General features: G+C 51.6%; 1 protein-coding gene and 1 non-coding gene across 5 annotated transcripts; one reads left to right on the forward strand and one right to left on the reverse strand.

Annotated features, from left to right (window-relative positions):
• Positions 1–6,404: 6,404 nt before the first annotated feature.
• Positions 6,405–6,477, reverse strand: TRNAR-CCG (transfer RNA arginine (anticodon CCG)). Its single transcript has one exon. It is a non-coding gene; the product is annotated as a tRNA-Arg (tRNA).
• Positions 6,478–13,862: 7,385 nt separating this feature from the next.
• On the forward strand, positions 13,863–25,350 carry KPNA2 (karyopherin subunit alpha 2). Of its 4 annotated transcripts, none has more exons than XM_089316788.1 (12): positions 13,863–14,057; positions 14,931–15,028; positions 15,168–15,305; positions 18,971–19,059; positions 20,364–20,632; positions 20,865–20,959; positions 21,059–21,322; positions 21,499–21,732; positions 21,952–22,134; positions 23,377–23,526; positions 24,845–24,924; positions 25,030–25,350. In XM_089316788.1, the coding sequence occupies exons 1-11, from the start codon at positions 14,036–14,038 to the stop codon at positions 24,920–24,922; spliced, it is 1,620 nt and encodes a 539-aa protein (XP_089172914.1). In that variant the 5' UTR covers positions 13,863–14,035; the 3' UTR covers positions 24,923–24,924; positions 25,030–25,350. The 4 variants fall into 4 exon arrangements, with proteins under 4 accessions (XP_089172914.1, XP_089172915.1, XP_051681087.1 ...); XM_089316789.1 differs by having other exon boundaries at positions 13,863–13,967; XM_051825127.3 differs by lacking the exon at positions 24,845–24,924.
• The last annotated feature ends 1,621 nt before the right edge of the window (positions 25,351–26,971 follow it).

Genomic DNA, 26,971 nt, shown 5'->3' on the forward strand with positions numbered 1-26,971 from the left:
ACATGCAGAACACGTGTGTACCCCCCTCCCCTGGGAGAACCAGGCGCTGTCCGCGGCCCCCTCCCCCCCGCCCGTTCGTTAGAACTAAGCAGTGCTCCCCTTCTCGGGGGCCCGCCTCACCTTGGAGGGGCGCCCTCTGCTGGTCGGCCCTGAGCTGCGCCGCAGGGGCAGCCTGCGAATCCCACCCCCGCCCCCGCCTCCCTGGGGGTCGCTGATCTCCCAATTTACCAGGCTCCGACGTCTCCAGTTTCACTGAAGGTGATATCTGCGGTGCTGCTTCTCTCTTGTTACTTTTGTGAGATTTCCAAGACAAATAATAAAATAAATAAATCTTGAAAATAAAGAAGTCTTGAAAATATGGACGAATACAATACAAGTATCTGTATTTAGTCACACCTTTAAAAATGGAAACTCCTTGGTGCAGAGAGCAGCCCACATGGGTGACCGTTGGTGTCCCGGCTGCTCCACTTCCGAGACCCAGCTCCCTGCTAATGCCCCTGGGAAAGCGGCAGAGGACAGCCCGCGTGCTTGGACCCTGCCGTCCCTGGGGAGGCCCGGAAGAAGCTCCCGGCTCCTGGCTCTGGTCTGGCCCAGCCCCGGCTGTTGTGGCCATTCGGGGAGTGAGCCAGTGGGTGGAAGATCTCTTTCTCTTCTTTCTTTGTAACTCTGCCTTTCAATAAATACATAAGCCTTTACAAAATAAAAATGAAAATTCCAAAGTGGTCAAATAAATACAAAAACCGGCCAAATACTCAATGACTTTAGAAGAAAGGCTGTCAGTCACCTAGCAGGAGGAAGTGATTGGGAGAGGACCCAGCATGGGGCTCTGTCCTTTGGTCTGGCCCACGATTCAAGTCTGTTCTGTCTGTGACATTAGCTAACTGCACTCTGTGACATGTGACTTTTCTGTGTGGATGTTATATGTTGGTAAGAATTCTTTTTAAAAAATCCCAAGTAGGGGCCTTGTTGTGCTACAGTGGGGGTAAGCAGCTGCTTCCAACGCAGCTCCCTGCAAGTGTACCTGGGAAAGCAGCAGAAGATGGCTCAAGCCCTTAGGCCCCTGCCACCCGTGAGAGACCGGAAGGAGCTCCTGGTCCTGGCTTCCACCTGGCCAGCCGCAGCCATGGCAGCTGTTTGGGGAGTGAACCAGTAGATGGAAGATCTGTCTCTGCCTCTCCGTCACTCTGCCTTTCCGATAAATAAATCTTTTTAAAAACTGTAAAGTAGTGGGGCTGACGTTGTAGTACAGGTTCGTGTCCAGTTATTCAACTTCTGGTCCAGCTCCCTGCTAATGTGCCTGGGAAAGCAGTGGAGGATGGCCCAAGTGCTTGGGCCCCTGCACCTGCATGGGAGACCCAGATGAAGCTCCTGGCTGCTGGCTTTGGCCCGGCTCAACCTGGGGCATTGTGACCATCTGGGGAGCCAGTGTCACAGGCCAGCCCCAAGCCCCAGTGATTACTATTTCTTTACCTGGCTCAACTAAAATGAAAAGGAGGATTTTATGTAGAAACATTGAGTAGCTGAATTTTGCTATATTCATCCACCTACTACGGGTTCTGTCTTTGATTCTAGGTATCTCTTCCCTGGGGAGAACGTGGGTTTCTGCACTAATCGGAGGTACCGTCAGTGACGGGCACCCAGCATAACCGTGACGCAGTCTCCAGGGAACCCAGGGCTCTGCAACACCGGTCTCCTCATGGGCCAACCTTCCTCCTTGGGCGATGGCCAGGTTCCAGAATGAGGCCCTAGCTCAGTGTGGGCAGGTTCACACTCAGCTCTCCCAGATGTCTGTTTGGAGGCCCCTTAACTTCCTCTCTCCTTTTGCAGACTGTCTGGGGGCCCAGAAGTTGTAAAAGCTGGGGTGGGGCTCGCACTGTGGCAAAGCGGGCAAAGCCACCACCTGCAGTGCCAGCATCCCATAGGAGCGCTGGTTCAAGTCCCAGCTGCTCCTCTTCCGATCCAGCTCTCTGCTATGGCCTGGGAGAGCAATGGAAGATGGCCCAGGTCCTTGGGCCCCTGCACCTGCATGGGAGACATGGAAGAAGCTCCTGGCTCCTGGCTCCTGGCTTCAGATCAGCCATTGCGGCCATCCAGGGAGTGAACCAGTGGAATGGAAGACACCTCTCTCTCCCTCTCTCCCTCCCTCTCTCCCCCTCTGCCTCTCTTTCAAATAAGTAAATAAATCTTTAAAACACACACAAAAAGATTTGGGTCAACACGTGGGGCCTGCAATGTGTGACATGGTCCATTATCAACACACCCGTCTCGCTGCTGACAGTTGCTTCACGTTGCCAGGTGGGGGCTGGGTCCTTCATTGTCCTAGGGTCGGCTCTGCAGCATCCGCCCTCCCCCATGAGGGGCCAGGAATGAGCCTTCCTCCCAGTTGCAAGATCCCCTGCAGAGCACAAGTGGCCCTTGACCAATGGCGGGGGAGGGGGGTAGAGGGGAACAGGAGGGACGGGGGGGGGGGGGGGTGTGTGCACTGGCCTTGAAGTCCCAAAACACAGACAATGCATGGCTGCCACAGCAGAGCATCTTCAATTCTTCATGTTGATTTAGAACCAAATTTGAAAAATGTTACGTATCTTGTAATTTTATCTTTCTTCAGATGCAGCTATTAGGCAGAAGCCGTTAACTTTATTCCAAGATGTGATGCCTTTGTCTGTTACTAACGGCAAAAGGCAGACACTTTACGTATTAAAACATGAGTCTAGGGATGGGTGACGCCAGCCTGGAAGAATTCCATACCGCAAGTTGGATGCCTGGGTTTGAGTCCCGGCTCCACTCTCAATTCCACCTTGCTACTAAGGTGCACCCTGAGAGGCCACAGGCGAAGGTTCAAGTCCTTGGGTCCCTGCCACCCACGTGGGAAACACTGAGTTCTCAGCTGGTTTCATCCTGGCCCCCAGCTTCAGCTGTTGGGGGGCATTTGGGGAATGAACCAGCACATTCTCTCTCTCTCTCTCTCTCTCTCACACACACACACACACACACACGCAAATAAAATGAAAATAAATAAACACTTATAGTGGGAATCTGTAAAGAATCATGGCTGTGGGCCGGCGCCGCGGCTCACTAGGCTAATCCTCCGCCTTGCGGCGCCGGCACACAGGGTTCTAATCCCGGTTGGGGCGCCGGATTCTGTCCCGGTTGCCCCTCTTCCAGGCCAGCTCTCTGCTGTGGCCAGGGAGTGCAGTGGAGGATGGCTCAAGTACTTGGGCCCTGCACCCCATGGGAGACGGCCCCACGACGAAGAGAACCATCAGAGGCGGGTTGGGGGAGCCTCGGGTGTGTCCTCCATCCTTGCTGCCTCCTGAGCCCGGTCCTCCAGCCCCGCCCCAATCCACTGAGCGGCTGTGCCCCTGTCTTTACAGGGACTTACCTTTGCTCTGCTCCAGTTAAGATGGTCGGTGTCCGTGGCTGGCAACAGAAAGGAGCAGGTCAAGGAGAGTGAGGAGTTGTTTGGAGCAGCCTGGGGAAGAGAGCTGTGTTTCTTGAAGGAAGAGCTGCACCAGGACAGAAAGGCTGGACACTGCTTCTTGCATTTGCCCAGCATGAGGTCCCTGGAGAGGAGGAGCATGGCAGGTGGCAGCATGGTGAGGGGAGCAGGTGCAGAAGGCCCCGGACACAACCTGAGACAGCGTAGAACAGCCCGGAACAGCCTGGGACAGCCCAGGTCAGCCCAGGTCAGCCCAGGACAGCCTGAGACAGCGTGGAACAGCCCGGGACAGCCCAGGACAGCCCAGGTCAGCCCAGGTCAGCCCAGGACAGCCTGAGACAGCGTGGAACAGCCCGGGACAGCCCAGGACAGCCTGAGACAGCGTAGAACAGCCTGGAACAGCCCAGGACAGCCTGGGACAGCCTGGGACAGCCCAGGACAGCCTGGAACAGTCTGGGACAGCCTGGAATAGCCCGGAACAGCCTAGAACAACCTGGGACAGCCCAGGTCAGCCCAGGACAGCCTGGGACAGCCTGGAACAACCCCGGGACAGCCTGGGACAGCCTGAGACGGCCCGGGACAACCCGGGACAGCCTGGAACGGCCTGGGACAGCCTGGAACAGCCTGGAACAACCCCAGGACAGCCTGGGACAGCCTGAAACAGCCCAGGACAACCCGGGACAGCCTGGAACAGCCTGGGACAGCCTGAGACAGTGTGGAACAGCCTGGAACAGCCTAGAACAGCCCGTGACAGCCCGTGACAGCCTGGAACAGCCCAGGACAGCCTGGCTGCTCCGAAGGGGGCACCAAGGCACCAGGTGGCAGGGAAGAGCTTCCTGGGAGCGGAGAAGCTGTGGAACGCTCGGAGCTCACGGAAAGGCCAGAGAGGGCACACGGATGGCAGAGGCAAGAGGGGGAAGGGATGCGTGCGCATCTTCTGAGCCTTCACCAAGTGCCCGGCAACTTCTGAGCAGCGAGGCTCAGCACAAGGCAGACAGAGGGGTGGCCGGGGCTGGACGAGGGACAGCTCTTCCTCTGAGGCAGGAGACGGACGTGTGGGGCAGAGGTGGGAGGTGGTGGGAAGGGGGAAATGGGCAGTTTGCTCTGGGGTGTGTGTCTGAATCTGGGTATTCAGTCGGCACTCAATGTTTGCTGACTTCAGCTGAATGAGCCATGGTGCATGAGGAGGGTGAAGGGGAGAGCTGAGGGGAAGTCAGGTGGGCAGGGAGGAGGTCTGTGCCTCCAGGGAAAACCCAGGTTGGGTTTGGGTGCCCTGTTCTCAGACCCTGGCTTCTGGAATATGAGAGCCACAGTTTGCACGCAGGGGACCAGGGCTGCACGGTCGCCTTCCGTCCTCTGCCTACGTCATGCACATCACGCTTTCTGAGCGCCAACTGCATGCAGAGACCCCAGAGATGGAGCTGCAAATGACCCCCTCGTCTTCCTGACCCAAAAGTCCTTTCTGATCTAAAAGTTCCGCTCTGCTCTTACGAGGGGGGTGGGGATGAGGATGTGAGTTAAAATTCTCATTGGCAGTTTAGTTGCTCTTTTTAAAAATACATTTTTTAAAATTTTGAAATAAGGGCCGGCGCCGTGGCTCAATAGGCTAATCCTCCACCTTGCGGCGCCGGCACACCGGGTTCTAGTCCCGGTCAGGGCGCCGGATTCTGTCCCGGTTGCCCCTCTTCCAGGCGAGCTCTCTGCTATGGCCAGGGAGTGCAGTGGAGGATGGCCCAGGTGCTTGGGCCCTGCACCCCATGGGAGACCAGGAAAAGCACCTGGATCCTGGCTCCTGCCATAGGATCAGCGCGGTGCGCCGGCTGCAGCGGCGGCCATTGGAGGGTGAACCAACGGCAAAGGAAGACCTTTCTCTCTGTCTCTCTCTCACTGTCCACTCTGCCTGTCAAAAAAAAAAAATAAATAAATAAAATAAAATAAAAAAAAATAAATAAAAAAAAAATTTTGAAATAAGGGCAGAAAAAGTGCAAAGACAGCCCGCAGAGTTTGTGTAAACCCGCAGCCCGCCTTGCCCTGGTGCTAACATCATACACCACCGTGCCCTTCTCAGCACTGACACATAGCCGGCACCTGGGACAGCCCGGAGCAGCCTGGGACAGCCCGGGACAGCCCGGGACAACCTGGGACAGCCTGAGACAGTGTGGAACAACCGTGTCCTGATTCCACGGCCACCCTCACATCCAGGATGTCATGCGGCCTTGAGGGCACTGCTCAGGGTTACTCCTCGTGCGCAGGCTCCCAGGCAGGGCTGGAACTTGTCGGGCTAGCACACGGAGGCCCCTGAAAAGCTGCAACTGTGGTTGTATTTCTTCCCACTTCACTGATGTGCCGATCACACACAGCCCCTCACCCTCACCCCTAAAGGAAGCCACAGCTGCTCGTCCTAACAGCACAGCTCCTTGGTGCTGCAGTCTGGGGCCCAGCACGGGGCGGGGCGGGGGTGGGGGAGGCTCTGCTCCCGGGTCCCTTGGGATAAGGATGAGGCCAGAACTCTGCTGGCCACGCCCAGCCTAAACAGCTAGAGAAAGAGTCCACGTTATGTGTCCAGTCATCGATTTGGGTTTCCTACGGCTTTATTGTTCCCTTTAAAAAAATACAAAAAAGACTATTGGGAAGGAAAAATAAATGCGCAAAAATTTTAAAACTCGATATAAGTTAAGCCAGAGTAAATACTCTTCCTTACATACACACGATTTTGGTCAATTACACATCAAGGAGGCTGAGGGAAAGTTTTCTTCTGTAAAAAGCCAAGGATCCTCTCGGGGAATAATCCTAGGGTCCAGGTGCAAGCCCTCATTAATGGTGTTTCCAAGCACCACGTGTAAACATCTCTTAATTTGTAATACAATTGGCCTCGAGATCAAAGTAGAGGAGTGAAGTACCTATCTCAGAACCTGTCCTCGAGCTCCATTCGTCGCCTTTTCCCGCACAAAAACTGAATTTCGTGCGACCCAGATGGGACTCGAACCCACAATCCCCAGCTCCGGAGGCTGATGCCTTATCCATTAGGCCACTGGGTCACCACAGGATCCGGGTTCTCACACCGTCTCCTTACGTGATGGCATCATCGCGCCCCCGCCCCCTTGCACTGTGGTCTCGCGTTGGGCGGCGGACGGTTCTGAAGGCGTCCCCAGCGGCCACACTGCGCGCCTGCGCGCCAGGGCCGAACTACTCCCCGGGGGCTCCGACGGCGCCTGCGCAGTCGTTCCGGAGCGAGCGGCCCAGCCGCCAGTGCGCCTGCGCATGACCCTCCGCGTCCCGCGGGGACTGCGTGGCGAAGGAGCGGGCTCCGTCTGTTGGGTCCGCCGTCCGCTGCATTCTTTGCTGGAGGTTTCCAACCTCGGCTACCCGTTAGGCCCACCTGTTGAAGCAGAATTCCAACGCCTGCCCTACCCTCCGTTCTCAGCTGCTGTGGGCGCCCGGGCGGCGTCCTCGGGGGACCCTCGCGGATGGCGCGGTCCCGCCGCCCCAGCCCCCGCCTCGTCTCCCCGCCCGCCCGCCCGGGCGCCCCGCGTTTATTCAACACCCTCGTGCTTTACCGTGGGGGACGGTGGTCGGATTCCAGGGTGGGCTCGAATCTGTGCAGCCCCCTCCCACGAGGCTAACCAAGGTCCCTAAATACAGAACAGTGCTTGTTACCCCTGAAGACCTTGGGTGAAGAGACACTTTGTGGTCCCCTGCAGTGTCTTGACGCTGTGGCGAGCAAAGATTCGGCACCTAGGGTTTTTAAAGACAGTTTTCTTACCGTCTTAGACGTGTAATACCTACTGTTTGCAGATTTGTATGACATATGGGTAAACCAAACGGAAAAATTGAGATAGCGTAATGCTGCCCGTGGGAGTCAGCCTTGAGCATTCTGTTTGCATCGTTCGCACCCTTGGAGTGTGGGGTACGTCACTTCTGCTATTTTGTAAACGTGTGGCCCGTGACCCCTGAGGCGGCCAGGACATGCTTTTCGTGAGATCTGAGACGCTGTTCATCGCGTTCACAGATGCACTGACGGATGCGGAGGCAGAAGTGGGTTAAGAGGATCGCGGACTAAGGCCGTGACGCTAACTGGTCATATTCACCTCCAGGCGGATGGTGGAAGAGAGAAAGCCAGCTGGACTCCTGTAACTAGGAGACCCAATCGGGCTGCCTGCAGGTGTGTGTTGGCCAAGGGTTTAAAGGCACCTCCAGGATCCGGTTCTCTCGATTCTGTCCTACTGCTGCGTTCTCAGACATTCTTTCTTCCCAGTGGCAGAATATCTCCAGCAGCTCCGGACTTCCCATCTATTATCCTGCTTCCAAGTGAAGAGGGAGTGCACCTGTTCCCTGTTAGTCTAAACTTCTGGGCCTGATTCCTTTTTCTTTAGTTTGTGTATTTATTTTTCACCTTTATTTGAAAGGAAGAGACAGACAGAGGTCCTCCATCCTCTGGTTCACTCCCCCAGTTGCCCACGGCAGCCGGAGCTGGGCCAGGCTAAAGCCAGGAGTCTGGAACTCCATCTGGGCCTCCCACATGGACGGCAGAGACCCAAGGCAGCGACCCATCACCTATTAACTCCCAGGGTGTGCATTAGCAGGAAGCTGGATTGGAAGTAGAGCCAGATTCAAACCAGGCTCTCGGATATGGGTGGGAGGCTGGTGTCCCAAGCAGCAGCTTAACCCACAGCATCACAACACTGGCTTCCAGAGCTGCTTTCTCATGGTGATGATGGACTGTCCTCTTCCGCACCGGAATATTGATGCAATCAACCCTGCGCTGGCTCCCTCCCAGTCTCTCACCTGAACAATTTGAAATGCCTCGGGGCCGGCGCTGTGGCATAGCAGGTAAAGCCACCACCTGCAGTGCCAGCATCCCATATGGGTGCTGATTCAAGACCCGGCTGCACCATTTCCAAACCAGCTCTCTGCTGTGGTCTGGGAAAGCAGTAGAAGATGACCAAGTCTTTGGGCCCCTGCACCCACGTGGGAGCCCTAGAAGCTCCTGGCTCCTGGCTTCGGATCAGCGCAGCTCTGGCCATTGTGGCTGATTGGGGAGTGAACCAGCAGATGGAAGACCTCTCTCTCTCTCTGCCTTTCCTCCTCTGTCTGGGCAACTCTGACTTTCAAATAAATAAATAAATCTTAAGAAAAAGAAAAGAAATGCCTCGCTTCCCTGCCAGTCCCTTAGTTCAGGTATCAATATTTCATTCCATTTGGGGGATATGATTTGCTACAACAGAAGCCAGTTTTTTTTTTTTTTGTTTTGTTTAATTTGAGAGGTGGAGTTATAGACAGTGAGAGGGAGAAACAGAGAGAAAGGTCTTGTATCCATTGGTTCACTACCCAAATGGCCGCTATAGCCTGAGCTGAGCTGATCTGAAGCCAGGAGCCAGGAGCTTCTTCCAGGTCTCCCATGTGGGTGCAGGGGCCCAAGGACTTGGGCCATCTTCTGCTATTCCAGGCCACAGCAGAGAGCTGGATGGGAAGAGGAGCAGCTGGGACTCGAATCAGTGGCCATATGGGATGCCAGCGCTGCAGGTCAAGGATTAACCTACTGTGCCATGGCACTGGCCCCCAAAAGCCAGTTCTAAGCCAACTTAATTAGGGTCATTCCAACTGCCAAGAGAGATACACCCAAACCTGCTGTGGCTTTTCACGAGAGATATTTGCTCATGTAAAAGCGGAGGTCAGTTTTAGCCATCGCCACGGCTCACTAGGCTAATCCTCTGCCTTGCGGCGCTGGCACACCGGGTTCTAGTCCCGGTCGGGGTGCCAGATTCTGTCCCGGTAGCCCCTCTTCCAAGCCAGCTTTCTGCTGTGGCCAGGGAGTGCAGTGGAGGATGGCCCAAGTGCTTGGGCCCTGCACCCCATGGGAGACCAGGAGAAGCACCTGGCTCGTGCCATCGGATCAGCGCGGTGTGCCGGCCGCGGCGGCCATTGGAGGGTGAACCAATGGCAAAGGAAGACCTTTCTCTCTGTCTCTCTCTCTCTCACTGTCCACTCTGCCTGTCAAAAAAAAAAAAAAAAAAAAAACAAAAACAAAAACCTGAGGTCAGGTTGGGAGGTGACCTAAGTACCCAGGCTCCTTCCCTCCTTCCGCCTTGCAGCTGCACCATCTCCCCCATAAGGTCCCCTCTGGGGCCAGGCTTGTCTACTGCAAGCCAGGAAAAAGAAGCCACACATACTTCCTAAGTGCCGACACAGAAGAAAAACGCATCATTTTTACTGGAGCTGTCCCTAAATCCTGCCCGTATCCACGGACACGAGGAAGCAGTCACTGGCTGGACACCAACAATCATTCCGAATGGAGGCGGATGTGGGTTTTGGTGGACACACACGGTTGTGTTCGCACTGACTTAAGTCAGAAAGGGGTTTATTTTAGGGATGTTGTAGAATTCACAGAACTGACAAGAAGGCCTAGAAAAAGGAGAGGAGCTCAGCTTCATCAGCTAGTGGTCATTGTCCTCTTGGGGCTGTTGCTTTGTCAGCTCCAACCACTTGCTTGCTCTGTCTCTACTCAAGATTAAAATCTTCAGGGCAAGCATTGTCGGCGCCTGTTCGAGATCCAGCTGCTGCACTTCAGATCCAGCTCCCTGCTTGCGTCCTGGGAAAACAGTGGAAGATGGTCCGCATGCATGGGCCCATGCCGCCCACATGGGAGCCCCAGGTGGAGCCCCAGGTTTCTGGCCCAGACTTGGCCATGGCAGCCTTTTGGGGGAGTGAGCTATTGGACAGATGGTCTCTCCCTCCCTCTGTGACTCTTCCGTTTAGAAGGAAGGACATCCCGGTTGCTCCTCTTCCAGTCCAGCTCTCTGCTGTGACCCAGGAAGGCAGTTGAGGATGGCCCAAGTGCTTGGGCCCTGCACCCGCGTGGGAGACCAGGAGGAAGCACCTGGCTCCTGGCTTCGGATCTGCAGCACGCCGGCCATGACAGCCATTTGGGGAGTGAACCAACGGAAGGAAGACCTTTCTCTTTGTCTCTCTCTCTCATTGTCTAACTCTGCCTGTCAAAAAAATAAACATAAAAATAAAAATAAAAACAAAGAAGGAAGGACAGGTGAAAGGGGAGGGCCTTGGAGAGCCTGCTGCCATTTTATTGGTGGGTGGGGAGACTGCAACAGGAGAGAAACAGTGGAGCCCCACCTACAGGATGTGGGCAGCAGGAGTGGCCAGGGTAGGCCCTGGATGGCTGGTGGCTATGTGGTTGACCTTGTGAATGGGTGGGGGATGATGAGGTGAGTCTGCAACACTCTGCAAGACACTGTGAACGTTATGGAATGAACGTTCGTGTCCATCACCCACATGCGTACGAGAGGTCTTCAAAAACTTCATGAACAGTGCAAATAATTTAAAAAAAAAAACAAGCATGAACTTTCTTGCATGAAAATAAACACCTTCTGGGGCTGTGCTGTGGCGTAGCGGGTAAAGCCACTGTCTGCAGAGCCAGTATCCCATATGGGTGCTGGTTCAAGTCCCCGCAGCTCCACTTCTGATCCAGCTCTCTGCTATGGCCTGGGAAAGCAGTGGAAGATGGCCCAGGTCCTTGGGCCCCTGCACCCGCGTGGGGTGACCAATTGGGGAGTGAACCAGTGGATGAAAGACCTCTCTCTCTCTCTCTCTGCCTCTCCTCTCTCTGTATAACTCTGCCTTTCAAATAAATAAATAAATCTTAAACAACAACAACAAACACCTTCTAATCCCATTTTATTTAAAACATATTATTTGTTACTTGAGAGGTAGAGAGACAGAGAAAGCTCTCGTCTGCTGGCTCATTCCTGCTGCAAGGCTGGGGCTGGCTGAGGTGGGAACTCAAACCAGGCCTCCCTCATGGGTGGCAGGAACTCAACTACCTGTGCCATCCCCTGCTATCTCCCAGGTATCTGCAAAAGAACCCACCAGAACAGCCCGTGAGAGGGAGCCCAGGTAGGTGTGTTGACCTGCTTGGGCAGGCAGACAGCCAGAGGTCGAGTACTGCTGCATGAAGGTGACAGTCCAAGAAGCAGACTTGCGACTGCAGGTGAGCTTCCCAGTGGTCCAACAGGTGTTCCCAGCCGGGTAATCTGCATTTCTGGGCGGAGCTGAGAAGGCTGCACAGCCCTTAGCTTAGGGGCTTTCCCAGTTCACCCGGTGCCCTGGAGCGACACTCCACAACGGCCCTTCCCTGCGGGCCACCTGTGTGCTACCTGCTGGCCTACTGGGCTAAGTGCCCGCTCACTTAACTCCATCCCTGTGTGTGTAACACTTAGAATCTTCTGGGAACATACTGCTCAATGTTTTTTTGTTTTTTTTTTTTTTTTTGGCAGGCAGAGTGGACAGTGAGAGAGAGAGACAGAGAGAAAGGTCTTCCTTTGCCGTTGGTTCACCCTCCAATGGCCGCCGCAGCCGGCATGCTGCCACCGGCGCACCGCGCTGATCCGATGGCAGGAGCCAGGTGCTTCTCCTGGTCTCCCATGGGGTGCAGGGCCCAAGCACTTGGGCCATCCTCCACTGCACTCCCTGGCCACAGCAGAGAGCTGGCCTGGAAGAGGGGCAACCGGGACAGAATCTGGCACCCCGACCGGGACTAGAACCTGGTGTGCCGGCGCCGCAAGGCAGAGGATTAGCCTAGTGACTGCTCAATGTTTTTAAAAGTATATGCTTATTGATTTATTTTCACTGGGTTTGAATGTCAGGAACAGAGAGAGAGAGAATGTGAGAGAGCACTTCCAACCACTGGTTTACTTCCCAAACACCAGTTAACAGCCAGGGCTGGGCCAAATTGAAGCCATGTGTGACAGCGCAATGTACTTGAACCTTCACCTCTGCCTGCCATGGTGTACATCAGCAAGAAGCTGGTTCGGAAGTGGCGTATCCAGAAGTCAAACCCGGCACTCCGCTGTGCTGCATCAAATTCCTATCTCATAATCGGTATTTTCAAGCGAAAGGAACTGAAGTAACAGCATTGGGTCCTGCGTACCTGCGGAGGTGAGGCAGGCTGCTGCCCAGAGCTCAGCTTCTTTACAACTTGGTTATTCAGAGTCTCAGGACTCCCAGCCTTCTATTCAGATCAGAGCTGCTTTCCCACCTCCAAGAATTAAACAAAAGGCATAGGCTTCCCAACTGGATGAATTTAGGTCATGTGCCGGCCCCGAACCATTCCCGGCAGCCAAGAGGAGGCCCTGCGCTGATTGGGTCGGGAGGAATTCCTTCCACATTCTTGCACGGAGGGGCATGGGGATACGCCGAGTGGGAGTAAGAGCAGCTCCTGTGAGCCCCTTGGCTGCTGTGCTACAAGGGAGCAGGCGTCGGTTCCTGCAAGAATTGGCAAAGTTCAGTTTGAAATTATTTTATAGTAAAAGGATCAATGCAAGTTTCCTTTAGAACACAGAAGAATAGCAGAAAGAAAACAAATGGCTCATAATCCTGATGCTAACAACCATCCTTACTGGTTAAAAAGAAAGAACATGACAAAAACTGCAGATTTTATTTGGAAATGCATTAAATACAACATAGACCGTTCCTGGGACAACTGGCAAAGCTGAACACAGAATATGATAAGTAATACCAGGAGAGTTCAGTTTTCCTGAATTGGATGACTGCTGTGTGATTGTATCAACGAAAGATAAGCTCTCTCCCCCGGGAGACGCATTCTAAAATGTTAGGGTAGGACATGCTTTTTGAAACTTTCAAATGGTTCCAAATATACACGCACATGCACAGAAAAACGGGTGTTTCCCTGTAAATATCGCAAAATGTCAGCATCTGGCAAATCTGGGTGAAGATTAGCAATTCTTTGACATTAAAAATTTGTAAAACGTGTTGGGAGAAGCAGACATCATAAACCGTTTGTTACCATCGCCGAAGCTTCTACAGCCTCTTATGACGCAATTAAAAAGACCCAAAAATTCCGACGGCAGGGTGCTTTACTCCCCGCTCCGTCCGCGGCCGAAAGCCTCGCCCGGTTCCTCCGGTTCTACCCTCAAAACGACGCGAAATGCCCTTCACACAACTGTTTTAGGTATGATGTCTTGAGAACTTTTTAAAAAAAATTGTAAGAATTTATTGATACATTGGATCCTCAAGGTCACAGCAGAGTTTTTTCATTTTCTCGGTATTTGCTTAACCCAGCCGCTCAAAAACGAACAAACAAAAAAACGACCAAGGAGCAATGCGCGGAAACGCGCAGTCAGTGGAGGTTGACAGACGGGGCTGGGAGCCGCCCCATCGCGCGGCATGCCGGGATCTGTAGTCCTCCCACTCCGGCCTGCAAGGCGCTCTGGGATATCGCCCGACCGCTCCTTCATCTCGCGAGGCTATACTCCGCTTCTAGGCCCTCTGACCCTCCTCCCCTTCTAACGTGTTTTTTAAATCCACCAATGGGTACAAAGCTTAGGCTCGAACTGGCCAATCGGAACGCGGAGCCACCGGGAAATTTAAATCGCGCCGGCCGGCTGCACGAGGCACACCGTCTCAGGGCTGATCCGCGGTAGACGTTTGCAGGGCGGCTGACCGGCAGTCTGTGGACACGCACCGCCTCCTGGGGAAGCCTGCGTCGGCTGTGCAGGTACAGCGTGAGGCCGCAGCCCGGCGCGGGCGGTAACGGCTGCCCGGGAGGCCGCGCTCGGCTTGCGGATGGCGGGAGGGGAGGCCGCGGGTACGCGCTGGGCCCGGCTGTGGCCTCCCTCGCGGATGAGGCCTTCGGGGCGTCGTTGAGTGTCGCGGCGGCTTAGTGGGCGGCGCGGAAGCTGGGGCTCCGGGGCGCCGAGGTTCGGGAGGCGGCGGCGAAAGCCGGAGCGCGGCGGGCTGGAGGGCGAGAGGCCGGCGGAAGGGCCGGGGCGCCGGCCTCGCCTCGGCGGGCCCCGCCGCGTCGTCCCTGGGGCGGGGGCGGAGGTGGCGGTTGGGGCCGAGTGAACACGGAGGTTCCGGCGGTGCGGGGTCGCCCCGGCCGCGGCCCCCGCGAGTCCAGGCTCTGGCAGTGTAGACGTGTGCGCGCCGCCGAGGCGCGGCCCCGCGCTGCGGGTGGGCGGCGTTCGCGGGGAACGCCGGGGCAGGCTCGGCGGGGTCGGGGTGCCCGGGGTGGTGGTTTGCCTGCCCGCGAGCGCGGCGGGGGTCCCTGCTGGCCCCCGAGGGTCTGCGTTCACTGCCGCTGCCCTCGTCCGTGGTGGGCTGTCGGGGGCCTGGCCCGGAGCCTCCCTGCCCGGGACGGGGGCGCTGGGGAAGGGGCGTGAGCGTCCAGAGACGCGAGATGGGATAGAGTGAACGATCCCTCTGTATGTGGAAGCGATAGTGTTTTGGACAGTTGTGTTAAGCAGTGGATCATTCCCCCTTTGGCCTTGTCAGTGTGGTGCCGGGCAAAGGGTGGGCAGTGCTGCTCCAGGGGGGCTTGGACCCTCGGAGGGGGGGGGGTTGTAGGAGCGACGGCCTGGCGTTCCTCCTGCAGGGTGGGGGTTGCTGGGCTTCCTGCCCTTGGGGTTCCGTTGGACAAAGCAGACTGGGAAACCGGAGTGTTGCCCTTCCTGCCTTCCAGCTGATTCCTTCGGTCTCGTCGCCATGTCCACCAATGAGAATGCCAACTCACCGGCCGCCCGGCTCCACAGATTCAAGAACAAGGGGAAGGACAGCACCGTGAGTACCTGCTGCTTCCCCGTGGGAGCTGCAAGACAGGAGCTGGGGTGGGAAGGGGGGGGACGGGAAGCTTTTTCCTTTTTTTTTTTTTTTTTGCAACAAAGTCGGATAGGTGAGGGGATGTGTGTCTTGTCTCAAGGAAATGAGACGGCGCCGAATAGAAGTGAACGTGGAGCTGAGGAAGGCCAAGAAGGATGACCAGATGCTGAAGAGGAGGAACGTGAGCTCCTTTCCCGACGATGCGACTTCGCCGCTGCAGGAAAACCGCAACAACCAGGTAGGTTCTGCAGCGGCTCGGCGTGTTTCTGACATCTCAGTTCCGTTCCTGGTGTTGGGCTTTAATGGTCACCTCTGTGAAGATTTCTGACTCCCCTTCGCGTGCCGGCTGCGGGGCTGTCTTGACCCGACCGCTCCGCTGTTGGCTGGCGCGTCCAGAGCCAACCACTTCCTGATGGGTTTCTGCCTCTTCTGGTGTTCTCCATTTCTTTTATTTGTTCACATCTTTTCCCTCCTGAGATCTTAACAGTAGCTTGTAATTTATCTTTGGCTTCATTCTGTACCATATACTTTTTTCCCGAAACACAATCATACCATATAACGTTTTGGTCAACAGTGGACTTCAGCATCATGGGATCTGACGAAGTGGTAACGGAATTGGTACATGAGTATATAGCTGAAGAAGAGGCAAGAAAAGGGAACTTATAGGGGGAAACGAACCTCCAAGAAATTGACAGTGACAGTTTTAGCAGAAGCTTTTGTGAAACTTGGCAAACTCCTGAAAGAGCTTGAAAATATGGACGTGAACGCTGAGAGGTTTCTGTCGGTAGGAAGGAATGTCATGGCACGTTAGCTGCTTCCCGCTGGTCTGCGATGGAAGGGAAATTCTCCACGGACGGACATGCGTGTTTCAGAGCAGCCCCTCGGGAGGAGCCTCGTGCAGGTCTTCCGGAGGCCATTGCTGTCATGGGAGGTGACGGCTCCATTCATGTCCCTGAGACCTCAGTGATGCCTAGACCCTGAGTAGACCCGGGACAGTGTATGTGATTGTTTGCTTTTAACAAAAGTATAAAGAGCAAAACTTTAAAAAACAAAGACAACTTTTGATAAGAAATACAAAGAAGGTATAGAGACAGGGGAGTGACCTAGTGTCTGAGATGCCACTTGGGATGCCTACGTCCCGCATCAGTGTCTGCCTTTGAGTCTCAGGCCTGCTTCTGGTAGAGCTTCCTGCTGAGGCACACCCCGGGGCAGCAGGCGATGGCTGAAATACTTGGGTCCCCGCCGCCCACGTGAAACCAGCTTTGAATTCCAGGCTCCCGGCTTTGGCTTGTTCAGCCCCAGCTATTGAGGGCATTTGGAGAATGAACCAGAGGATGGAAGCTCTCTATATCTCTTTCTTTCTTTTTTCTACTTTTTCTGTTTTTTTTTGAGGCTGCATTTTTATTATTTTTTTAAAATATTTATTTCCTTGGGGCCTGCACTGTGGCTCACTTGGTTAATCCTCCACCTGCAGCGCCGGCATCCCATATGGGCGCCGGGTTCTAGAACTGGTTGCTCCTCTTCCAGTCCAGCTCTCTGCTGTGGCCTGGGAGGACAGTGGAGGATGGCTCAAATCTTTGGGCCCTGCACCCGCATGGGAGACCAGGAGGAAGCACCTGGCTCCTGGTTTCTGATTGGCGCAGCACCGGCCGTAGCGGCCATTTGGGGAGTGAACCAGCGGAAGGAAGATCTTTCTCTCTGTCTCTCTCACTGTCTATAACTCTACCTGCCAAATAAATTTTAAAAAAATTTATTTCCTTGAGAATTAGAGTTACAAACAGAGAGAGAGAGACGGAGAGGTCTTAAATCTGCTGGTTCAGTCCCCACTTGGCTGCAACAGCCAGAGGTCTCCCAGGCAAGTGCAGGAGCCCAAGCACTTGGGCCATCTTCTGTTGCTTTTCCAGGCCATAGCAGAGAGCTGGATAGGAAGTGGAGCAGCTGGGACTACTAGAAACGGCGCCCATATGGGATGCCGGCACTGCAGGCAGAGGATTAACCTACTAGGCCACAGCGCTGGCCCCTCTTTCTTTCAAATAAGTATTTGTACAGCTGTATGGTGTTTTAATCTAAATGTTATAAAAGTTTTTAATTTTAAGGTTTGTAAACTACAGTAAGCGAAGGTTAATTTGTTATTGAAAAATGATTTTTAAATGACTTTAGTGTAGCCTTCGTGTGTAGTGTTTATGAAGCAGGCAAGTAGTCGGCAGCGATAGCCTGAGCTGTTACTCATCCCCGCTCGCCAGCTCACCCAGAGCAGCTTCCGTCTCCATTTACAGCAGGTGCCCTGTGTAGGAGTACCAGTTTTAAAATCTATCATGGTTTAGAGCGTGGTTGTACACTAGTTAGTGCCACCTAAGTCTGTGAACAGATACTCCGTGGTGTTTACCATAATGACGGCATTTTTCAGTGCATATCGCAGTGGTGACGTGTGATTGCTCTTAACCATGCTTTCCCTGCTCCGGGTCTGTGTTCCAGGAAAGACTTAAATTAAGCAAGCACGTCTTTGTTTTCTTTTTTTAATTAATTTTTAACTAAATAGCCAGGTGGACAGCTGCTTCAAATTTCCAATAGTGACTTTTTTTCTTAAAGATTTATTTTATTTATTTGACAGAGTTAGGGAGAGACAGAGATGTCTTCCATCTGCTGATTCTCTTCTGAAATGACTGTAACTGGCAAGGGCTGGGCCAGGCTGAAACCAGGAACCAGAAGCTTCTTCCAGGTCTCCCATGTGGATGTGAGGGCCCAAGCACTTGGCTCATCCTCTGTTGCTTTCCCAGGCCGTCAACAGGGAGTGGGATTGGAAGTAGAGCAGCCGGGACTCAAACCGGCACCCATGCTGATAGCGCAGGCAGCAGCTTTACCCACTGTGCCACAACACGGGCCCCACAGTTTTGTTTTCCAACTTCACTCTTCCAAAGATAATGGCCACTTTCTTACATCTTTTTTTTTTCCTGTTAATGCTTTATCTCTCCACATTTGTCATTTTTTTATGTGAATAAGATTACATGATACTACTAGCATAAATATGGTTTCCAGGTTACTAATACTCAGTCCCACTCTGTTTTTTTCAGCCTAGCAGGAAAAGTACTCCCTTCTCAGAATTCTGTAGTTCCCTGGTTCTGTGCTAAAAACGGAGAGGAAGTAAATAGCACATTATATATGTAACATGTTTAGGATTTATCTGTTTGTCAAATTGTTCCTCTCAGTTGTAGGCTTCTGGAGAGAAAGCAGCACTGTATTTAAAATTGTTTCAAGGCAGAAAGATTATCCGCTGGTTTATTCCCGCAAATGCCACAACAGTTGGGACTGGGCCAGGCCAAAGCTGGGAACTTATCTGGGGCTCCCACCATGTTGGTGGCAAGGACCCAGCTATCTGGACTTGCTGCCTCCCATGGTCCACGGTGCCAAGCAGACAAAGCCAGGCACTCAGTACGGGATTGGGCCTCTGGTGCCAGACACCTGCCTGGACGCTACCTTCAAGTTAAAAGCATTGGTTTGCAAACCTCCCTGCCGTGGTTCACAGCATACGACATAGTTAGAGCATTTTACTGTGGGAACGTGTGGGTTACAAGGTTAGGTAAGAAAGTCTCCAGTCCATTGCCTGTAACTCCCCTCCTTCTCCTTTGAAGCACATCTGAATGCAAGTGATACGGATGAGTCTTTGGTCTGCTCTAATTTGTTATGTTTAATTGTTCAGTTACTTTTCTTTTTAAAGTGATTAAATGCTTAGATAGTCCATAACTTAAGATTCTTAGGCAACAAGTTTGAACTGTCCTACATATAAAACATTTAACACAAAATTAGATGTAAGCCTAAACTTTCGGTAACTGACTGTAAACCTAAAACTGTCTTCACAGCAGCAGGTGTGAAATGGTAATCTGTAAAATTCTACTTTGCTTTCAGGGCACTGTACATTGGTCTGTTGATGACATTGTCAAAGGCATAACCAGCAACAATTTGGAAAGCCAGCTCCAAGCTACCCAAGCTGCTAGGTATGTTTTGTGTGCTGTAGCGTGGGGTAAGCTGAGAAACTTGCCTGTTAAAAGATTTTTTGGTAGGAAGGGGATGGATAGATGGTCTGTATAAAGATGAACCCAGCCATAGACCTGTTTTCAGTGGAGTTTGTCCTCAGGTGAAACATTAACTACAGCTTTTTGTAATTGCCTAAAGTTCTGCCCCCATTGGTAATTCCTGTTAACCTTTTGGTGTACTTGTCTTTTTTTTTTTTTTTTTTTTTTTTTTTTTTAAGATTTATTTGAAAAGCAGGGTTACAGAGAGGCAGAAGCAGAGAGAGAGAGGTCTTCCATCCACTAGTTCACTCCCCAAATGGCCGCATAGGCTGGAGCTGGGCCGATCTGGAGCCAGGAGCTTCCTCTGTGTCTCCCACGTGGGTGTAGGGGCCCAAGGACTTGGGCCATCCTCTCCTGCTTTCCCAGTCCATAGCAGAGAGCTAGATCGGAAGTAGAGCAGCCGGGACTCGAACCAGTGCCCATATGGGATGCTGAGTTTTACCTGCTATGCCACAGCACTGGTCCCTGTTTTTCTTTTAAAATTTATTTTATTTATTTGAAGAGTGGTGGGAGTGGGGTTGGGGGGAAGAGAATGGCCCACAATGGCCAAGGCTGGGCCATACTGAAGCCAAGATCCTGGAACTCCATTCTGGTCTCGCATAAGAGTGGCAGGGGCCCAGCCCAAGTACTTGGACTGTCTTTTGCTGCTTTCCCAGACATGTTAGCAGGGAACTGGATTGAAAGCAGAAGCACCCAGGACTTGAACCAGCACTGCCATACAGGATGCTGGCATTGCAGTCTGTGACTCCAGTTGCTGTGTCACAATGCCTGTCCTCTTTTCATGTACTTTTTAAAAAGCATTCCAAAAGTCGTTGGAAGGAAAAGAAGAAATACTTAGACTATTAGAAAAGAAATATATTTGGATCCTTATCTCTCACAATAGATAGCTGTGTATTCATAACAGAAAGAATTAATAGTTTTTATAGCTTGACAGGATTTAGAAAAACAGAATGGTAAGTGATCACAGGCCAGGTATCCGCCCTCACTGTCAGCCGGGGAAGTGCGTGGCAGCAGCATAGACTCGTCCTGTTAGGTTGTCACACTGATGAAGGAGCCCTGCCAGGGATTTGGGGTGGGGGAGGGTGAGACAAGCTCCCTGGGGTCTCAGCACTTCAGGATTTACTTATCTGTCTCATGTTCTAAGCTCTTGAATTCAATTTTAAATTGGTTCACGTACACACTTATTTATCACCTTCACCTTGTATTTCTCTTTTTCTTCCCCTTAGGAAACTGCTTTCCAGGGAAAAACAGCCCCCTATAGACAACATAATCCGGGCTGGTTTGATTCCAAAATTTGTGTCCTTCTTGGGCAGAACTGATTGTAGCCCCATTCAGTTTGAATCTGCCTGGGCGCTCACTAACATTGCTTCTGGGACCTCAGAACAAACTAAGGCGGTGGTGGATGGAGGTGCCATCCCAGCATTCATTTCCCTGTTGGCATCTCCCCATGCTCACATCAGCGAACAAGCTGTATGGGCTCTAGGGAACATTGCAGGTACTTTTAACTTTTTGTTTTTTGAGGTTGGGAGAATGACCTTTGTTATGAGTAGTGGTGACCTTTGTGTCGAGTTTTAAGCTTGCTTCAGGCCCCTGTTAGGGATGAAGATGGCATCTAACAAAGGCACCAGAGGGCATCTCAGGGACTTTCCCATGGTGCAGTCAGCCACAGAACGCTGCTGGTGCTAGTCAAGGAGGTTTGCTCAGCTTTGCCCTTCTTCTTTCTGCAGGTGATGGTTCAGTTTTCCGAGATTTGGTTATCAAGTATGGTGCAATTGACCCACTGTTGGCTCTTCTGGCTGTTCCTGATATGTCCTCTTTGGCAGTAAGTTACCAGCATAGTGAAGTTTCTCACTTCTCATCTGCATGTCCCTCTACTTCCTCAAAAGACAGGATCTCTCATTGCTGTTTCCTTCTCCCCTAGTGCGGTTACTTACGTAATCTGACATGGACACTTTCAAACCTTTGTCGCAACAAGAATCCTGCACCCCCATTAGATGCCGTTGAGCAGATTCTTCCTACTTTAGTTCGTCTCCTGCATCACGATGATCCGGAAGTGTTAGCAGATACCTGCTGGGCGATTTCCTATCTCACTGATGGTCCAAATGAGCGGATTGAAATGGTTGTGAAGACAGGAGTTGTGCCGCAACTCGTGAAGCTTCTAGGAGCTAATGATTTGCCAATTGTGGTAAGTTGTTAACTTCAAGATTAGAATATAAAGTACAAGGGACACAATCGATAGTAAATATTGAAATACTGCCTATTTCAGGCCATAAAGAGCCTCTTGTCCAAATTTTTAGGGTACAGACATTTTGAGCAATTGGAAAAAAAAATAATCAGCATCAACATTGTTTTCCTTTTCAGACTCCTGCGCTAAGAGCCATAGGGAATATTGTCACAGGGACAGATGAACAGACACAGGTTGTGATAGATGCGGGAGCACTTGCCGTCTTTCCCAGCCTGCTGACTAACCCCAAAACTAACATCCAGAAGGAGGCCACGTGGACAATGTCAAACATCACAGCTGGGCGTCAGGACCAGATACAGCAAGTTGTGAATCACGGATTGGTCCCGTTCCTTGTTGGTGTTCTCTCTAAGGTATTAGAGATTTAATCATATGATTGCATTTACAGGCCAACATTTTTGTGGTTGGGTACTATTCATTGAGTTCATTGATAAATAATAACCAGTAATCCCTTTCCTTTAAGGTTGGATAGAGCCAGTTGGTTGTTTCAATCATTATTTCTGTAAAATGAAATTTTGGAATCTCATTTGTGTGACTGTTCTGAACTAAAACCAATTCCTTTTGTTTAATAGGCAGACTTTAAGACACAAAAAGAAGCAGTATGGGCTGTAACCAACTATACAAGTGGCGGAACAGTTGAACAGATTGTGTACCTTGTTCACTGTGGTATAATAGAACCGTTGATGAACCTCTTGACCGCAAAGGATACCAAAATTATTCTGGTTATTCTGGATGCCATTTCAAATATCTTCCAGGTAAGCCCTAACAGGGTGGCATTTGTTTGAATTTGGGCTTCATGGTGATTGATTTGCTGTGTCGACTAGGGAGGGCAGCTAGATGACTCATTAGTAGTCAGAACCAGCAAGGCCATTTATGTAAGCCAGGCTCCCTTCAGTGGTGCACTCCCCAATAAGCACAACCCCTGGGGCCCTGCCAGGAGCCAGACGTGCAATCCAGGTCTGCCAAGTGGGTGGCAGACAAGTACCCGATTACCTGAGCCATCACTGCTGCCTATCAGCATTAACTGGAAGCTGGAATCAGGAGGTGGAGCTAGGAACTGAATCCAGGCATTCTGAGGCAGGATGCAGGTATCCTAGCTACCAGTCTAAATGCCCTTTTTTTTTTTTTTTTTTTTAAGATTTTATTTATTTGAGAGACAAGAGTAACAAAGGGAGAGACAGAGAGGTCTTCTGTCTGCTGGTTCACTTCCCAGTTGGCAACAACGGCTGGAGCTGGGTTGATTGGGAGCCAGGAGCTTCTTCCTGGTCTCCCATGCGGGTGCAGAGGCCCAAGGACTTGGGACGTCTTCCACTGCTTTCCCAGACCATAGCAGAGAGCTGGATCGGAAGAGGAGCAGCCCAGACACAAACTGGCGCACACACCTGCCATCCCCTCCATCCGTAGCCACTAGTGTAGGCTCAGCCTATTGCGCCACAGCACTGACTCCTCTAAATGCCCATTCTACCACACTCTTCCTAGGGATTATAAGAGGCATGTAACAGGTGATTAATGAATGACACGACTTTAATTGAAGTCAAGTCTTGAAGTGAAAGCTATTCATACTACTTATTTTGTCAGGTATATTTAACCCCCCAATTTCATGCTAAATTTTGGTGAAATTAGCTATATTTTTCTCGTTTGACCTGAGGATGATTTAACCCTGCCGGCACATGGCATTTTGCCGTAGTGATTGGTACCAACTTCTAGATCTGGTTCTGGAAATTATTACATGTTGAAGCTGGATTCAGAATAAGGAAGGCTGGTGTCTATCGCCATCTGTAAATTATGAGTGACTGGTTCTCCCACCTTCTCTCATGTACCTGCTACATTGAGTTTCAAAAAAAATATAAAGTGGACATAAGACTATCATTAGGATTGTTAAAGAAACTGTTAATGTGCATTCCTGTCTGATATATGAAAGCTTTGATATGTGTATTTTCATTAAAATAGAACCATCAGAGAATAAACCAGTAAACTGGACCTTTCTTTTCTTTTAGGCTGCTGAGAAATTAGGTGAAACTGAGAAACTTAGTATAATGATTGAAGAATGTGGAGGCTTGGATAAAATTGAAGCTCTTCAAAACCATGAGAATGAATCCGTGTATAGGGCTTCATTAAACTTGATTGAGAAGTACTTCTCTATAGAGGTGAGCTACTGTTAATAACAACTTGGAAAATACACATGTATGGGCAAACTATGAGATGTTCTTTTTTTCTCTTTGTACTTTAAGTGAGTTCCATACATTTAAAAAAATTTTTTTATAAAGATTTATTTATTTGAAAGAGTTACATAGAGAGAGGAGAGGCAGAGAGAGAGAGAGAGAGAGAGGTCTTGTATCTGCTGGTTCACTCTGCAGATGGCCACAACGGCCAGAGCTGAGCTGCTCCTAAGCCAAGAGCCAGAAGCTTCCTCCAGGTCTCCCATGTGGGTGCAGGGGCCGAAGGACTTGGGCCATCTTCCACTGCTTTCCCAGGCCATAGCAGAGAGCTGGATCGAAGTGGAGCAGCCGGGACTCGAACCAGTGCCCATATGGGCTGCTGGCACTGCAGGAGGCGACTTTACCTGCTACACCACAACACTGACCCCAATTTTAATGTTTTTGAGAGAGAACTATAAGCTGGTTCATTCCCTAAATGCCCATAATGCCTGAGTCTAGGCCAGGCTGAAGCTAGAAGCCAGGAGCTTAAACAAAGTCTCCATGTGGGTGACAGAGACTCGAGATACCAAGCCATTACTGCCTTCCCCCAGGGTGCATACTAACAGGAAGCTAAAATCAGGAGTTAGGGCCAGGATTTGAACTCCTAGTAGCTTTTTTTTTTTTTTTTTTTTTTTTGACAGGCAGAGTTAGGTCTTCCTTCCGTTGGTTCACCCCCCACATGGCCGCTATGGCCAGTGCACTGCCCCTATCTGAAGCCAGGAGCCAGGTGCTTCCTCCTGGTCTCCCATGCGGGTGCAGGGCCCAAGCACTTGGGCCATCCTCCACTGCCCTCCCGGGCCACAGCAGAGAGCTAGACTGGAAGAGGAGCAACCGGGACAGAATCCGGCGCCCCAACTGGGACTAGAACCCGGGGTGCCGGTGCCACAGGCTGAGGATTAGCCTATTGAGCCACGGCGCCGGCTGAACTCCTAGTATCTTAACTGCTAGGCCAAACACCCACCCCCTGTACCCTTGTTCAGTATTGCAAAATGTCAAAAAAATATATTTAGGACTTGCCCATATAATATTTGGGTTGATGATATTTAACCTGAAATTTTAAAAGTCACTAGTTTACTTTCAAATGAACAATCTTGGGAATCGGAATATCTTTAAAGTTTATGGTTGTCATTGTAGGGATTCTTGGAGAAGTGGGTGAACTCTGATCGTAGTTGGCTCTCTTTCTACTGACAAGTGGCAGGTGGAACAGAAAAATCTCAATTTTGCTTGTAGTAGCATTCTTTAACCCACTCAGAACTGCTTCTCCCAGGCATTCCTGACTTGTCCGGGTTTCAGCGGCCCTTCCCTCCTCCTGTGTCAGACAGAAAGAATATGGTCTCAGGGTTGAAGGTGGGTGTGCAGCTGTAAACTTTATGAGCAGGTCGAGACTTGAGGCATGCTACTGCTTAGAAATGTGCCATATTTATGGGGTCACGTTGCTTTTTCATGTTTCAGGAAGAGGAAGATCAGAATGTTGCGCCAGAGACCACCTCTGAAGGCTACACCTTCCAAGTGCAGGATGGGGCGCCGGGCGCCTTTCACTTCTGATCGCACTGCTGAGGCACCAGTCATTTTGTTGTTTGTCTTACTGTTTCTCTACTAAGACCTTTTTTTAAATGTGGTTTGTTATTGTAGCACTTTTACAACAAAACTATACTTGAACAGTTCCAAACTGTACATACTGTATGAAGCTTGTCCTCTGAATGGGTTTCTTACTTCTGTGGAATTTCGTATCTTACAGTGTCCTGTAAATAAAGATAAAATTCCACCCCTTTCTTCACCTGGTGTGTGTGTTGTTTTCTAATTCGGAGCTCTAATGTTGCAGATGAAGGGTCCGTGGCAACCAGTCAGTGGGGCCAGTCCTGACTGTAGGAGGTGGGGTGTGGATAACTTTTCTTCCGGATTCCGAGTCTCTTGGTTTGGTGCTAAGCTGCTGCTTGTCCTTTTGGTACTTAAACACCTGATATCTGTTTGCTAAAGCTGGAATCAGAAGTTTCACAGAAAGAGGAGTGAAGTTTCCAGAAGTCCTCAGCCAGTGTTTTTAGGTTTCACTGACCAGGGAGATGGGATAAAAATCTTAAATTTAGTCACGCTCCTCCTGGAGCTACAAGTGGGAATCGTTCCTCCCAAGTGAGACCTGGTGCTACATTGGCATCACCTGGGCACGGTTACCCAGGAGTTCTGGTTCATTTGTTGTAAGACTTTTTTTTTTTTTTGACAGGCGGAGTAGACAGAGAAAGGTCTTCCTTTTGCCATTGGTTCACCCTGCAATGGCCGCTGCGGCCGGCGCATCGCGCTGATCTGAAGCCAGGAGCCAGGTGCTTCTCCTGGTCTCCCATGCGGGTGCAGGACCCAAGCACTTGGGACATCCTCCACTGCACTCCCGGGCCACAGCAGAGAGCTGGCCTGGAAGAGGGGCAACCGGGAGGATTAGCCTAGTGAGCCGCGGCGCCGGCCTTGTTGTAAGACATTGTTTCTAAGTCACTGGTAATATAATTCAACAGGCTTCCACTTCTCCCCAGTCATCAAATATGTTTTTGTCTTTTGTAGATAACAGGGTTTTCCAGTTTCCTCCATGCAACTGTTCAATTGCTTACGCATGGCCAACACATGAAGTAACTCCCATAGCCGAGTTCCTGACGTGCCTGTACTTAGGGCATCTTGGGCGTCCTGGGAGGAAGACCCCTGAAGTGGAGAGAGGAGGAGGAAGCGGGCTCTGCACACTGCCCTGCCTTTCCCACTCTGCTCCTTTTCCTTCTCCAGCTTGGATGCTGGATCCAGAAGTCCTTGGCTTGAGAAAGGTACTGTTAAGTAGACCTCGACACCCCAAGTCTGAGGCGCTGGAGTGGCTGCAGGGGGACAGCAGCGGAACAGGCGCGTTGGTAGCAAGTGTGGGGTCTGTGTGTCAGGCGTGGCTCAGTAAGTGCAGCAGTGCACAGACAACTGATGTCCAAAATACGGGTTTTCATATTCTAGATAAAATCCTTAACGTGCTGGTTTCCTTGGGGGAGTCAGACGCCATTAGAGGCATTTGGATGTCATATTTAATTTGCTTGTGGGTGAGGTTTTCCATCTTGGAGAGTGGAGCTTCCCAGCAGTTGGATTTTTAAAAAGTCAGGCTGGCGCCGCGGCTCACTAAGCTAATCCTCCGCCTTGCGGCACCGGCACACCGGGTTCTAGTCCCGGTCAGGGTGCCGGATTCTGTCCCGGTTGCCCCTCTTCCAGGCCAGCCCTCTGCTGTGGCCCGGGAGTGCAGTGGAGGATGGCCCAAGTGCTTGGGCCCTGCACCCGCATGGGAGACCAGGATAAGCACCTGGCTCCTGCCTTCGGATCAGCGTGGTGCGCCAGCCGCGGCGGCCATTGGAGGGTGAACCTTTCTTTCTGTCTCCCTCTTTCT

This window comes from Oryctolagus cuniculus, chromosome 17 (genome assembly GCF_051225735.1).
Source record: "Oryctolagus cuniculus isolate XC-2025 breed Fujian yellow rabbit chromosome 17, ASM5122573v1, whole genome shotgun sequence".
Classification (NCBI taxonomy): domain Eukaryota; kingdom Metazoa; phylum Chordata; class Mammalia; order Lagomorpha; family Leporidae; genus Oryctolagus; species Oryctolagus cuniculus.